Raw genomic sequence first — 14663 nt, forward strand, 5'->3', positions numbered from 1 at the left:
CGGCAGGGATGGTTTCTCTCTCTGAACCACAGAAGGAAGCACATCACTCCCCTGATGACAGAATAGAGTCCAAAATTCCTAACACGATTGTTCCAGAACCTTCACATTTGGCTGGCCTGCAACCTACACTTTCTACATTTATCGCTTACCTCTTCAGGGCCTGGCATGTGCTTCCTGTGTCTCGAATGCCTTTCCTTTCATACTCTGCCTAGAAAATATTGTCCTTTCCCAGTCAAAAGAGCAACCTGGATTCAAATCCTGGCTTTGCCACCTCCCGCCCCATGACCCTGGGCCAGTGGATTAATTCCTCCAAACCCTTTTATCTGGAGAATGGGGATCAAAACGGCCCTCACCTCCTGAGGCCCTCAGTGTCACACCCTCACCCCGCAAGCCTGTTTTCCAAAACGCTGCAGCTTCCAGCACATGCCACCACCGCCACAGACCCATGACGCCACCCTCCCATGGCTGAGTCTCTTAGCTGCGGACAATGCCTCCTTGGCTTCTAATGCCACAGTCCAGGTTCACACAGCCCTCAGGCAGTCCCAGGAAATGCATACTCTCCATAAGGCCCTCACTCCTCCAGCAGCCAGTACCACCTCTGCAGCCACGCAGTGCAACTGGGAGTCACACTAGCAGCGCAGTGGCTGCCGGCTCCCTCTGTGCCCAGGCTGTCCCACCAGGGTCCCTCCACTCCCGGGACTGCTCAAGCAAAAGCACTGACCACCAGTCCCCACTCCGAAGAAGAGAAGAGAAGGCTGCAGAAGTGCCTCCCTGCATTCACGCGCCCATGAGCCCCTCTTGGAGGACCAGCTCACCTCGGCACACGGGCACACACTTGCCCAAGCTGAAGAAGCGGGAGTGCAGCTCTCTGGTGAAGCAGATGTCTGCGGCCGCAGGGGTCCTGAAGTAGGGACAGATGCAGTCATCCCTGCCTCCCCTGCACCCTAATTCCCTGCCCTCCCCCAACATGATGCCTGACATCGTCGGCAGTGTGGAAAGGAGGCACAGGAGAGCCTGCGGAACCCCACCCCGTGCCCTGCCTGTACTGCTGGATGCCGCCTCCTGGGCAGAGCAGGAGGAGGGCAAATCTGGGCAGAGACGGGTGAGGCCTGCCAGGCCCACTGCGAGGGGCCCATTCCTCCTCACCAACGCATCAACTTCAGGTTCCAGATGTGGCGGAGTTTCAGGATCCCTAGAGAAGGAAAGGCTTCATGCCCCAGCTTGCCTTGTCCCCAGGGAACAGCTTTTTCTGTCACCCAGTTTCAGGGAATGAGGAACAGAGGCAGCAGCACTACCATTTCCCTATGGCTGAAAGCAGCATCTTTCAGTCCCTGGGGCTGGACCCTCCGTTGCCCTGGCTCCTCCCTCTTTCCCACCCTCACCCATACCTTATTAGTCGCCACATCTGGCCTGCCTACCCCCACCCCGTATCTTTTGCCACTTCCTCTTGTTCTACACCTGCCCTTCCACTGTTGCTGCCACCACATTAGTCTAGGTTACTGAGTGGCTCTAAAAGATCCCTCCTGGTCCCCCGGTGTCTGCCTATGGCACTCTACAGGCCCTTCTATGCCCAGTGGCCAGGGTGAGCTCTGAAAGGCTCTGATTTGACTGACTAGATTCCCATGAGCTCTACAAAAGTCTAACCTCCCGAATTCATCAGTAAAAGCTCTGGGTACCCCTCTACCCAGCCATCTGGGTTACTGGAGCCAAGCTGCTCCCTGTGAAGTCAGCAGAGCAGGAACTTCTAGGTGGCAAAGTGGGCTCCCAAATGAGGCTGGTTAAAGGATACACATTCGGCCTGGGGCAAACCTGGAGGCGGGACATGGGTCTCCCAGCCTCTAGCCCACACCTTCGTTGACAAGATACCCTATGGTTCTTGGATTTGTTTTAATACTTTGTGGGACCTTCCACAGTTTAGAGAATGGAGGGTTCCACAGGCCTGATGCGACAAAGTAAAGCAGCCATCAGACTTTGCCCTGCAGCTGCTTCCTCACTTCCTCGGTCCCTCCAAATTTCTGAAGCCCTTACCAAGTCATTTTCTGAGAGGACACTGAAGGGACCACCAATCATATTTTCATCGTCGGCGCAGGACACGCAGGAACAGAAGTGCCAGGGATATGTACAGAGCCCAGTGAGAAGTGAGTTGGTTCTGCTTTTATGTGGCCCCCTCCCGGATTCTCGCCATGCCTCCCTACGCCCAGAACCCTGGTGCCAGGTACCCCAGAGGTGAGGGTCATCCATGCAGGACTGGTGATTGGAGACAGTGATGAGGGGCGTGGCTGGGCCTCGGTTCTCGATAAGCTCGTACAGCACCTCTTTGTTGTGCACGGTGAGGTGGTTCATGTACTCTGGAGGGAGAGACGAACTGTGGGGAGAGGTCTTGGCCTCATTCTCCCTGGGTCCCAGGGCTCCCCCCAGCCAAACTGGCCCCTACCCACGCCCACAACCCCAAACCCCAATTCTGGCTGGGCGTGGAGAGCCGTGGCCTACTCTGCCTCGGCTTTGGGCCCACTCACTGGTCCAGAAGCAGCTGTAGGTGCCCACCAGGCCCATGACGACGCTGCTGGCCAGAGTCCAGGTGAACCGCGGCACAGCGGGGAACGGCCATTTCACAGGCAGGGGCATCTCCCCCGCCCCCACCGAGCTGCCCCGCTCCCCACTCCCCAGGCGGCCCGGCGCTTCCCCTGCCACGGGGCAGCCTGTGGGGGGCCGCTCTAGGTCTGTGTCCCCGGCCGCTGGAGAACTGGGTCTCTGACGGGCCCGCGCCACACGGGCTCCACGCGGCAGGGGACTCGACCAAGGTCACCTCGCAGGTCAGGCCAGGGCCGGGCCGGCCCCCGCTCTCTCGCCACAGACGAGCCGCTACTGGGGTCAGGAGCCAGGGGTCGCAGTGAGAAGCGAACGGGCCCGGCGGTGGCAGCCAGGAGCCCCGCGCCCCCGCCCGAAACCGAGCCTGCGACGGCGGCCGGCTCTCCGCTGCCTGTCGTAAAAGGCTATCAGGCCGCTTGACGGCAGCGGGGGCGGGCCCTGGGTCCGTGTGGCCCCGCCCCGCCGCGCCGCGCCGAGCACGTTCCCGGCGGCGGGGGCTGCGCGGCCGGAGGTGTCCGGAGCTAACCGGGCTCCGCAGCGCAATGACTGGACACCGCTAAAGGCCGGAGTTCACGGCACTTTTACTTTAGTTCTTCTTCCCCTTTATTTTCATTGAGGCAGGATTCATATAACGGAATTAACCGTTTTGTAATATTTTGTAGCATTTTATACTGTATGCCATGTTTTATGTATGTAACCTGTTATGTGTTACATTATGTAGTTTCACGTAATTAACTGCACACAATTTTGCAGTTACGATATTACAGCTTTGTACAATATGTGTATATATATGTAACATGTAATGTGTGACGTATATGTAGCAACATATGCCAAATAATAAAGATACCATGTATAATATAGTATTTCCTGTCGTTCAGCACATTTCCAGTATTCTCAGCCACCACTTCTACTCCCAGGAGAAAGCCTTGTATCCGCTAAGCTGCCTTCTCCTCCTCTCCCCCCTTCTTTTATTTAAATAATCTCTACCCCCAACGTGGGGCTTGAACTCAGGACCCTGAATTCAAGGGTCACATGCCCTACTGACTGGGCCCCTGGAAACATTTTCTAAAAAAACAATAAAAAGGTGCTTCAAAAATAAATCTGGGCGCCTGGCTGGCTCGCTTGGTGTCTCCAGAGAGCGGAGTGTGCAGCCACGCTGGCAAGCGCCCTGGGGACACGGAGAAGAGGCTCTTGTCCTCGGGGGTCCCCAGGCTCGCGACAAGTCTCCCCCGACATCGGGCACAAGCTCTGGCTCTCGTGTGTTTCCTACCAGGTGCCGCCTAGAGGCAGCCCGTGTGGGGGACTGAGGGCTGGGCCTGGGAGAGCACAGCTCCCGGTTTGCATTTGCGCGCTGGCTCCGCACCCCCCCCCCACCCGCGCCCTTGGCACAGGGACCCCACTCATTATAGGAACGCTGAGGCTCGATCTCTATGACTCACAGGGCTGTCATCCGCCCACAGCTCCAGGCCTCCAGCAGGAGCCTGCTTCCACGTGGGTCAGAGAAGGTGGAGTCCGGCCGTCGGCCCCGCGGGGCCCAGCCCCAGCGCCAGGAAGGGTGGGGCGACCGGCCTGGCCCGAGGGGTGGGTCGGGAAGAGTCCCTTCCTCTTTTCTTCCCTAAGGTTCCTGCCCAGACCGCCGCGGCGACTCCGTAGACGTGTTGCGATCTGCTTACAGCTGCGGCAGGCGTGGATACGAGCTGGTCTGAGTAGGTATGGGAGCCCTCTGAGCAGAGGGAGGGAGGAAGTTGCCCCCTGCGTGGGGGGAAGGGAGAAAGGGGAAGGGAACCCCTGGGGGCCAAGACTCAGCTTGGGAGCCTGGGCCTGGGCTGGGTTCTGGGCTGAGGCCAGAAACAGTCACTATGGTTCTTCTTGCCCTTGGCCCTTGTGCGGGCCCCTGACCCCAGAGCCTTCTAGCCTTCTCTTGACAGCCCGGGGCTGCTCAGATGTCCACATACATCCCAGAATAGTAACCAGGGCAGGGCACCCAAGCCAGCATGAGTGACAGAGCAGGTGGCCCAGGAGAGACAGACATTGAGCCCAGCCAGGAGTATGAAAGAGACTAGATGACAAAGAAGGGAGAACAGGGAAGAGAGGGCAAGGAAGACAGAGGAAGGCAGAGCGGGAGGTGACAAAAGGTTACCTGGGATGCAGTGGGAAGTTACTCAAATAAGAGGGCTCAAAGGGGTGCCCCGGTGTTGCAGTCAGTTAATTGTCCTCCTCCTGGTTTCGGCTCAGATCATCATCTCAGGGTCATGAAATGGGGCCCTGCATGGGGCTCTGTGCTCAGTGTGCAGCCTGCTCTGGGTTCTCTCTCTCCCCCTCTCCCTCCTGCTCATTCTCGCTCTCTCCCTCCCTCCCTTCCTCCCTCAAATAAATTAAAATCGTTGGGGCACCTGGGTGGCTCAGTCATTAAGTGTCTGCCTTCATCTCAGGTCATGATCCCAGGGTCCTGGGATCGAGCCCCGCATTGGGCTCCCTGCGTGGCAGGAAGCCTGCTTCTCTTTCTCCCACTACGCCTGCTTGGGTGCCCTCTCTCGCTGGGTCTCTCTCTGTCAATTAATAAATAAAATATTTCAAATAAATAAATCTTTAAAAAAAAAATAAGAGGGCTGAAAGCTGTGAGTAGAAGGCAGTGGGGGAAGGGACAGAAGCAGAGAAGGAATATGGTTTATTTTGCCAAAACCAACAGTTCCAGCCGCGGAGACACCCAGCCAGCTCACCGCCTCACCTCACAGCCCCTTACTAGGTGTGTCTTGCCTGATAGCGCCTCCTGTGAGCCAGTTGGAGCTAGATTGGAGCTGAGCACAGAAGTCCCTTTGCTTCCCCCGCCCTCGCCCCTGAGTGGTCCTAAAGTAACTCCCTTTAGTCCATTATAATACTAAAGTCTCCTGTAGGTGGAGTTTTCCAGCATTTTTTGAACGTACGTTGTTTGCACTAACTTGCTGACTTGCTAGGCCTGCACAATTGAACCCAAACTGCCTATGTAATGTAAGCTCCCTGCCCTCACCCCTAACCCACTGGATAAAAGCTTCCTCTGTTAAAGTCCTGGGGAGATAGCGCTCCATCCCCGTCTCCTTACTCGTACCAAGAACTAAAAACCTCTTAGCTTTTATTTTATTTATTCTTGTAATTTTATTTATTTGACACAGAGAGACACAGCGAGAGAAGGAACACAAGCAGGGGGAGTGGGAGAGGGAGCAGCAGGCTTCCTGCTGAGCAGGGAGCCCAACGTGAGGCCCTGGGATCATGACCTGAGCTGAAGGCAGACACTTAATGACTGAGCCGCCCAGGCGCCCCGAAAACCCTCTTACCTTTTAACCCTTCCTTGGGTTGTGTTCAAGTTGGTGCACCCCAGGGGGTGAACACCTTGAGTCTGGTTACAGAGGTGACAGAGAAAAGCAGGCAGACAGAAATAGAGGGACTTACGTTGCTTAAATGAGAATGACACTGATAGGAATCAAGCAAGGGGCTGAACCCAAATGACAGGACAAAGTTTGAGTGCATCTGAAACCGAGGTAAACCAAGAGACGCTCAAAAAGCAGGGGGCTTTAGCAGGTAGGTTGAACAAGATGGGCTGTCTGGGGAGGGCAGGGCCGTGGGAAAGGCGCCCATCCCCCTCTGCAGTGGGTGATTTGGTCTGGCTGAGATGATTTTCGGTGCATACTCCCTTGAACCCAGTAATTCTGCTGCTGGGAGTTTGTCTTAAAGATAGCATCTCCCAAGCAGAGAGATACGTGTTGCTAATGGTGGTGAAAAGTTGGAATTTACTGTGACGTTGAACTCTTGTGACCTCTTGGTGGGAATGGAACAAAGGAGTTAGCCCCTGTGGAAGATGGTCTGGTGGCTCCCCAGAAAAGTGTGACCCAGCAATTTCACTTTTGGGTGTACACACGAAAGGATCCGCAGCAGGAACTGGAAGAGATCTTGGCACACTCAGGTTCGCAAGCTGTGTGATTGACAGCGGCCAGGGCTGGACACGAGCCAATTGTCCATGAACCGCGGAGTAGGTCAGTTCAGTTGGGTTTATCCATACTCTTCAGCCTTAAAAAGGACAGAAATTCTGACACATGCTACAACCTAGATGAAGCTTGACGACTTGCTTAGTGCAATCAGCCAGTCACAAACACACGTAACGTAGGACTTCTCTCCTGCAAGGTGCTGAGAGTAGTCAGATTCATGGAGACACAAAGTGGGATGGTGGGCGCCAGGGGCTGGGGGGAGGAGGACAGAGGACGAGTGTCTAATGGGGACAGAGTTTCAGTTTGGGAAGCTGGAAAAATTCTGGCGATGGATGGCAGTGTGAATGTACAAAACAGTGTGGATGCACTTAATGCCACTCAACTCCGCATTTAAAAATGGTTAAGATGGTGAAAAAAAAAAAAAAGTCAAGATGGTAAATTCTATGCTATGTGTATTTTAGCACAATTAAGAAGAATGAAGTCGAGGGGCACTTGGCGGGCTCAGTCCGTGGAGCATGAGACTCTAGACCTCGGGGTTGTGAGTTCAAGCCCCACATTGGATATAGAGATTACTTGAAAATTAAATCTTCGAAATTTGAGAGAGATGGAGAGACTCAGAGACAGAGCATGAACAGGGGGACGAGGCAGAGGGAGAAGGAGAAGCAGGCTCCCCACTGAGGAGGGGGCCCACCAGTGTGGGATTGATCCCAGAACCCAGGATCGTGGCCTGAGTCGAAATCACGAGTCATACGCCCAACTGACTACGCCACCCAGGCACCCCACTTAAAATCGTTAAAAAAAAAAAAAAAAAAAGTGAAGTCGAGCCCTGCGTGCTGGTGTTGGAAGGTGTCCATGGGGAGAAAGGCAGGCGGTCTGTGATGCTGGCTGTTCTGGGAGGTCCGTTCTGGGAGGCCGGTTCTGGGAAGCTGGTGCTGGCTCGGTCCCACACTGCCATGTCCTTTCAGAAGCAGAACAGAGCCCAGCTGGAAGCGTGCCCTGGAACGGCCTGGATTCCTCCAGAGGGTCCCAGCAGCCCCCACACAGCCATGCACTACCCAGCCATGTTCCTGCTTCTCCTGCCTGGGGGCGCTGAGGCCTTTCGCATCTGTGCCTTCAATGGCCAGCGGCTGACACTTTCCAAGGCGGCCAGAGAACATGTGATGGACACCTTCGTTCGGGTAGGTTCATCACTGAAGGAAAGCTGTGCCCACGACCCAAAGCCCCTGCCCTGCCTGACCAGGGGCATTTCCCAGAGGAGAGGGGACATCAGGAGACGTGGGTAAGGAGATGGGGAGCACATTCCCTGTCATTGGCCTCCGTTTCCTCTGTACTATGGGTGTAGTGTGGTTGGGGCAGCACTCGGTCTTCTCCCAGGTCCTTGCTGGTCCCAGTGCTCTCCGTGGGCCTCAGCCAGAGAGCCGCATCACTCTTGGCTGCACCAGTGCTAGTTCCCCAGGGAGCCCGTCTTCCTCCCGAGGTCGCTGGCACTGACCAGCCCTCTTGCTGTCTGGCAGATCCTGGCTCGCTGCGACATCATGGTGCTGCAGGAGGTAGTGGACGCTTCTGGCAGTGCTATCTCTCTCCTGCTCCGAGAACTCAATCGGTGAGGAAGGCTCTGGGGGGCTAATCTGGGGGGCCTCCCCAGCACCTCAGGGGCCCTGACCCTGGGTTTCCCTATCCCGGCAGATTTGACGGCTCTGGGTTCTACAGCGTCTTGAGCAGCCCCTCGCTGGGGCGCAGCACATACATGGAGAAGTACGTGTACGTGTACCGGTAAGCACAGACGGAGCCGGGCCGGGCTTGGCACCACGCCCAGTGCCAGGAGCCTCCATCGTCCCAGCAGCTCCAGGTGCCTTCCTGCCGCGGTGGCCGTCACCTTCTCGTTGCACTTTTTCTCCTCAGTGGTTTTATTTTGGGCTCAGACTCTCCTCCGGCCTAGCCAGCTGTGATGGCCACGTGTCCGTACGGCAGGGGGACTTCATTATCCATGTGCAGACGTGGGGCCGCTCTGCCTCTCGCCTGTGGAAACCAGCGCAGGGGCTCAGGGCAAGGCTGGCCTTCTCTTTGGGAGTGAACCAGACGAAGCTTCTGGGAAGAGACTCAACAATGGGGGCTCATTGAGGACCTTGGGCAGACCCAGTTTCCAGAGACAGCCCTAAGTCTGTAGGACAGCCTGGGCTGGGGGAACCCTCTGGGTTCGGGATGGAGAGGGCAAGGGGCGTGTTCAGGTGACGATGAAATCATCTGTCTAGAATTCACTTCCGTGTTATGTGAAGTGTATCTCAATGAAAAACAAGTTCTAGAAAAGCAGCTAGGAAGGCTGCAGTCAGGTGAAATAGGGCTGGTCGTGGAGGGCCCCTCGCTCTGAGTCCTGGCTCTGAGCTAAATATCACTGATGTGGGGCCACTGCTTCTCATGCCTCGGTCCCCCAGGTCACACAAGACACAAGTCCTGGATTCCTACGTGTATGAGGACACGGATGATCTCTTTGCCCGGGAGCCCTTTGTGGCCCAGTTCACTTTTCCCAGCAAGGGTAGGAAGGGAAGGGCAGCCCGCTGCCTGGGAGCAGGAAGGAGGGGCTGGCTGGCGGGCCCCAGGGCGTGGTTGCTGGGAAGAGGTTGGCCGGGGAGTGCCCAGGAGCAGGTGGGAGCCTCTGGTCCCTGGGGCTTTGCAGTCCTTCCCAGCCTGGTGCTGGTTCCGCTGCACACCACTCCGAAAGCCGTGGAGAAGGAGCTGAACGCCCTGTACGACGTGTTTCTGGATGTCTCCCAGCGCTGGCAGAGCCAGGTAAGGTTGGGACGATCGCACGGGGGACGGGGGTGGGGGGGTGGGGGTGCTGGGTGGTCTGACTCCTGCCCCCCTCTCCAGGACATGATCTTGCTCGGGGACTTCAACGCTGACTGTGCCTCACTGCCCAAAAAGCGCCTGGGGGAGCTGGTGCTACGGACGCAGGCAGGCTTCCAGTGGGTGATCGGCGACGAGGAGGACACCACGGTGCGGGCCAGCACCCGCTGCGCTTACGACCGCGTGGTGCTGCATGGGGGGCGCTGTCAGAGCCTGCTGCGCTCCGCGGCTGCCTTTAACTTCCCCAGGAGCTTTGGCCTCACCGAGGAGGAGGTAAAGGGGAGAGGCCACAACGGGCCCACAGGAAAGTGCCTCGGCCCCAACGCTGAGGCTCTGTCCTGCTGCCTTCCCCCAGGCCCTCAACATCAGCGACCACTACCCTGTGGAAGTAGAGCTGAACCGGGCGGCACCCGGGGTCCCGCCTCTTGGCCTGGCCGCCCTATTGCTGCTGCTGCTGCTCCTGCTCCCCCGCCTGGGCCTGGTGGCCTGAAGCAGCCCTGAGCCTGCCGCCCGCAGATGTGAGGACTGCGCTGCCTTGGGGACGCGGATCCTGCTCACTCCCCCGTGTGTGCTCCCGAGAGACTCCTCCATCTGATCGTAGCTCCACCCCACCACAATGCAACCCTTGGCCTTCTGCCTTCTCTTCCGCTTGGCTTCTGTTCTTTGGTTGGGCCCCTGCCCGCCATTAGAATGTGGGAGGTGGCAGGCCCTGAGGCTAGACGCATGCCACTCTGCCCCCAGCTAGTGTCAGGGGTGGGGACAGAACAGGCTCCAGGGCTGGGGGAGGAGACGGGGTGTGGGGGGTGGCGCTCAGGTGATTTGCGCTCAACTGCAGAGCTCAGAGAAGGGAATCATAATAGGTTGGAAAATTTTATTAGATAACCAAAAGGAAACACTGCTGCAAACAAAAAGCTAAATTGCGGGGCTATTACATAGTCGAGCAGATGTGCCAAGAGGACGTTTTTATTACACGCAGGATCCCTATCAATCAGTATTAAAATTGCGACAGACACAGGGATCAATAAGCAGTTTACACGCACACACGCACAGTAACTAGCAAACAAAGTATTTACAGTCGTTGACTCCAATAAATAAAAACAGTTGCAAACAGCCCAGCTGTCTGCTGTCAAGCCCAAGTTCACAACCACGGTGCAGCCCAACCTCACCCCATCCGGAGTAGTCGGTCCACGCTGGCTGCATGCCCACAAGGCGAGGCTCGGGCTGGTAACCAAGGCTAGGGGGCAAACAGTAGAGAGGCCCCGCCCGTGAGGACCTAGGTGCTCGTGCAGGTGAAGACTACCAGATACTTCAGAAAATGTTAACAATGATCCTGTTTTGGGTATTGGTATCATAGAACCCTTCCTTCCCCAGATTTATTTTCCAGCTCAGTAAATCCAGCTAGGACATCAGGGCCATTTAAACACAAATATTTATGGTTTAGAACCATCTCAAGGTCAAGAGTAAAGGGGAATTTTCAACCTTATGAATGGCTGTTAAATGATTAAAAAAGGCTGGTGGACTCTCAATGGCCAGAGACTCCCAGCAGCACACCACAGGCCAGCCCAGGGAAGCAGCAGTGGGGCTGGGCAGCCACTACGGGCCTCTGGAAGCCATCTCTTTAGAACCCCCTTCTGGGTGGGGAGCCACAGGGCATCAGGCCTAGTAGAGATCCCTCCGGCTTATTTCTGCTGCCCCAGGATGCTGAAGCGAATGCTCCTCTTGGAACTCTGGCCTAAAACTCAAGTGCCAAACAGCACAAAGAACACCCAGACCAAGGGGAGCCGCACACTATTTGCCAAGGTCATCTTACAGGCCATTTCAGGTAGTCTGGGGGAGCTTGAGCTCAGGATGCAGTCAAGGTCTTGTAGACAGAAAGGATGGCCAAAGCTGCCTTACAACTTTTAACACAAACTACTTAAGGACTAACAGGAAGACCCATCTTCTAGACAGCTGGTTCAAACATGGCCAGAACCATGCCTGGTCTTCACTTCTCCCCATTTCTGATCACATTGCTGGTCTGGGAACCTCATCAAGGAGAGCTTCCACAGCAGCCACTTTAAGGCAGCACTCAGTGCCTAGGGACTCATCAGAGTGGAGTTGTAAAGGGAAATCTCGAACTGACAACTTCTCATCTAGGCAGGTCCAACTCAACATCCTAGACAACTGAGAAGATGCCAATCCTGGCCAACTTAGCAGCCTTCTTCTCAAAGGACTGTGACTTCAGAGTTTCCAAAAAGCCCCCCCCCCCGCACCATGAATCCAGATGCACAGACAGACAGGAAGTTGGATTTATTGGTGGGCATGAATATGACGGGAAGGGGTAGTGCTAAGGTTCTCATGAGTGCAGAGCCCTCCATTTGTCCAAGGGACCACGGTTAGGGATGTATTTGACCCCACAGCCATCTGGGATAAGCCGCTTTTCAGCCACCATGTCTTCAAATTCATCCGCATTGAACTTAGTAAAGCCCCACTTCTTGGAGATGTGGATCTAGGGAGAGATGAAAAGAATGTCATCATAACATCTGGACAGTGAGACAAGCAAAGAAAGAATGGTGCTTTCAGCACAACTCACCTTCTGGCGGCCAGGGAACTTGAACTTGGCCCTGCGTAGGGCCTCAATCACATGCTCCTTGTTCTGCAGCTTGGTACGGATGGACATGATGACTTGGCCAATGTGGACCCTGGCTACTGTGCCCTGGGGCTTTCCAAAGGCACCCCGCATACCTGTCTGCAGCCTAAATTGGAGATAGCCATGAGGTCAGACCCCAGCATCCACCAAAAGGGCTGTCTCCAAGGTCCCTTAGGGCAACCCATACAATCAACAGGCTGCATACACTACCGAGGAGGCTACTGTTTGCAGCCATGGCACACTGAGCCCCCACAGACAAAGAGCACAGTCGGCTTAATTGGCTGCAGAGAACAGAAAACCCCAAAACTGACTAACCAGTCCCTATGAGGTGGCACTGGGCTCATCCGAAAGACTGAACTGTGACTCCTTCAGTTACCTGCCTTCTGGCAGATGGCTGTCAGCAAGATTAAAGCTACTCCCTCAGAAGCACCTCCCTCCACCAGTCAGTCAACAAGAGGCAAACTGAGTCACCATGCCTCTTATGCTTGTTCCCTCAAGTCAATTATTCTGTGCAGTGGTAGGAGGGAGAAACAGTCCATTAAAATGCACCCGGTAACATGTAACCTGGTTTTATTACAGGTGGTTGAGTTTGGTTGTTCGAGGCCCATTTCTTTACTCTGATTAAGAAAAAAAAAAAAAAATCAAGCCGAACAAGGACCTCAACTATGGCCATACACCTGTAAAGGCAGAGACCCAGGACCCAGCTCACCTGTCCGCTCCAGCACAGGACAACATCTTGTTGATGCGGATGACATGGAAGGGATGGAGCCGCACTCGGATGTGAAAACCATCTTTGCCACAGCTTTTCACCATGTATTTGTTGGCACAAATACGAGCAGCCTCCAGGGCTAGGTTGGCGATGGGGGGGGGGGAGGCAGCACAGTGAGACAGGACAGCCCTGAAGCAGTTACCGTAACCCTCCCTGGCTCTCACAGCACATCTGTAGCGGCCATGTTGACAAAGGCTGCTCGTTGCGTACTCAGGACTAACTGATAAAGCCCAGGCAGTCAGAACGGACAGAGTGATTAGGAAGGCGCCCTGCCTCACCTTCAGAGGAGAGCTGCTCGTATTCATCGGACACCATGTGGCCGCACAGTGGGAACTCATCTACTTTTGCCTTCTTCCGCCCCAGGTCAAAGATGCGAATCTTGGCATCTGAAAAGAACTTGTTAAGTGTGTGGGAGTGGGTGCCATAGGCACCTCAGTCAGTGGAGCCAAACCAGTTTAGTTTGGGAGCTTTCCCACTACTTACCAGGGACACCTCTGCAGAAGCGAGATTTTGGATACGGCTTGTTCTTGCAATACCGGTAACTGCGGGGAGGGTGGGGGGAAACCCAAGTTTACAGTTCACAACTGAACCCAACAAAACTTTGGGGGGCTCCCTTAAACTAAGACAAAAGGAGGACAGGGAATGGAGAGGACAACAATGTGTCAATCTCCAGCTGTCTCCATCCCTGGTGGTTTTAAGCAAGATATGGTCAAAGTAAGGTGGTGAGATGTTAGAAAACACCCATGCTAATAACATAAAAGCAAAACAATCTCGCTTGATCCCTTATTATGGTTTCATACTTCGCATAAAGTCAACATGTCCAAAAGGGCTTTTTCAGTTTAAAAAAAAAAAATTATGTCTCACTTCAAGGCACTGCCAACTCGCTGATTAGTAATTCAGTTCATGCCGTCCACCGACTTTTGGGCACGTGGCACTAAATCCGCCTCCGAACCACGTGTGAAGAGATCCTGACGCCCCCTGCAGGGCACACGAGGCGGCTGAGCCCGCTTTTTGGGGCGGCCCTTGGCGTCCGAAAAGGCACGGGCATGTCGCCCAGAAATAAGACCAGGATAGTACACAAAGGCCCTGGAAGGGTATCGAGCCTAAAAACGTGGCGAATTTCCAAGACAGGAGGGAAGCGAGGCGGACGTCGCTCCCAGCCCGAAAAGTGGTGGAACGGATGTAGTCCAGGGTAGTAAATCTCCCACCCCGAACAAAACAGAAGCAGATCTAAAAGGCAACATCAACTTTTAAAGAAACAGTATAACCAAAGAACCCAAGCGACCCGGAAGATATTGGGAAAAACGTGGAGTCTGTTCCCAGTACAGGAAAGGTGCACTAGAGGCCCCACCCCACAGTTGGTTTTAGAGGCGAAATACGATCTCCCTCCTTTTTCACAGCTGCTAAATTTCACGGATTCGGGACTCACCACCGGGCAGGGCGGCGGCCCATGGCGACACCAGGATCTTCAGTGGCTGCAACGAAACAGATAAAGTCGGACAGAAGACGAGGGCAGGCCTCAAACTAGGCCAGAAAATCAGCAAGGGCAACGCACGGGCCTAGAACCTCAGCTACTCACCGCGCCGAAGAAAAAGAGGCGCTCTCACGCCTGCGCATGCCTTATATAGGCCGACTATCTTCACGGATTCGGGACTCACCACCGGGCAGGGCGGCGGCCCATGGCGACACCAGGATCTTCAGTGGCTGCAACGAAACAGATAAAGTCGGACAGAAGACGAGGGCAGGCCTCAAACTAGGCCAGAAAATCAGCAAGGGCAACGCACGGGCCTAGAACCTCAGCTACTCACCGCGCCGAAGAAAAAGAGGCGCTCTCACGCCTGCGCATGCCTTATATAGGCCGACTATCTTCACG

General features: G+C 55.2%; 3 protein-coding genes and 1 non-coding gene across 8 annotated transcripts; 1 reads left to right on the plus strand and 3 right to left on the minus strand.

Moving 5' to 3' along the window:
• Positions 1-546: 546 nt before the first annotated feature.
• On the minus strand, positions 547-3011 carry TAFAZZIN (tafazzin, phospholipid-lysophospholipid transacylase). The gene is made up of 4 exons (XM_059386114.1): positions 2517-3011; positions 2220-2348; positions 1147-1192; positions 547-901 (listed from the first exon to the last, which is right to left on the minus strand). The coding sequence occupies exons 1-4, from the start codon at positions 2623-2625 to the stop codon at positions 778-780; spliced, it is 408 nt and encodes a 135-aa protein (XP_059242097.1). The 5' UTR covers positions 2626-3011; the 3' UTR covers positions 547-777.
• A 1137-nt stretch (positions 3012-4148) lies between these two features.
• On the plus strand, positions 4149-10504 carry DNASE1L1 (deoxyribonuclease 1 like 1). 2 transcript variants are annotated; one of them, XM_059385888.1, is made up of 8 exons: positions 4149-4299; positions 7514-7726; positions 8063-8151; positions 8235-8321; positions 8981-9081; positions 9223-9335; positions 9417-9665; positions 9748-10504. In XM_059385888.1, the coding sequence occupies exons 2-8, from the start codon at positions 7595-7597 to the stop codon at positions 9880-9882; spliced, it is 906 nt and encodes a 301-aa protein (XP_059241871.1). In that variant the 5' UTR covers positions 4149-4299; positions 7514-7594; the 3' UTR covers positions 9883-10504. The 2 variants fall into 2 exon arrangements, with proteins under 2 accessions (XP_059241871.1, XP_059241872.1); XM_059385889.1 differs by having other exon boundaries at positions 4149-4295.
• A 1158-nt stretch (positions 10505-11662) lies between these two features.
• Positions 11663-14422, minus strand: RPL10 (ribosomal protein L10). Of its 4 annotated transcripts, XM_059385890.1 has the most exons (7): positions 14370-14422; positions 14220-14265; positions 13274-13332; positions 13069-13176; positions 12731-12869; positions 11965-12127; positions 11663-11880 (listed from the first exon to the last, which is right to left on the minus strand). In XM_059385890.1, the coding sequence occupies exons 2-7, from the start codon at positions 14240-14242 to the stop codon at positions 11728-11730; spliced, it is 645 nt and encodes a 214-aa protein (XP_059241873.1). In that variant the 5' UTR covers positions 14243-14265; positions 14370-14422; the 3' UTR covers positions 11663-11727. The 4 variants fall into 4 exon arrangements, with proteins under 4 accessions (XP_059241873.1, XP_059241875.1, XP_059241874.1 ...); XM_059385892.1 differs by lacking the exon at positions 14370-14422 and having other exon boundaries at positions 13069-13186; positions 14220-14344; XM_059385891.1 differs by lacking the exons at positions 14220-14265; positions 14370-14422 and adding an exon at positions 13655-13768.
• Positions 12175-12308, minus strand: LOC132007955 (small nucleolar RNA SNORA70). The gene has a single exon (XR_009401501.1). It is a non-coding gene; the product is annotated as a small nucleolar RNA SNORA70 (small nucleolar RNA).
• Positions 14423-14663: the final 241 nt, after the last annotated feature.

The sequence above is a fragment of the Mustela nigripes genome, chromosome X (genome assembly GCF_022355385.1).
Source record: "Mustela nigripes isolate SB6536 chromosome X, MUSNIG.SB6536, whole genome shotgun sequence".
In the NCBI taxonomy this organism is placed as follows: Eukaryota; Metazoa; Chordata; class Mammalia; order Carnivora; family Mustelidae; genus Mustela; species Mustela nigripes.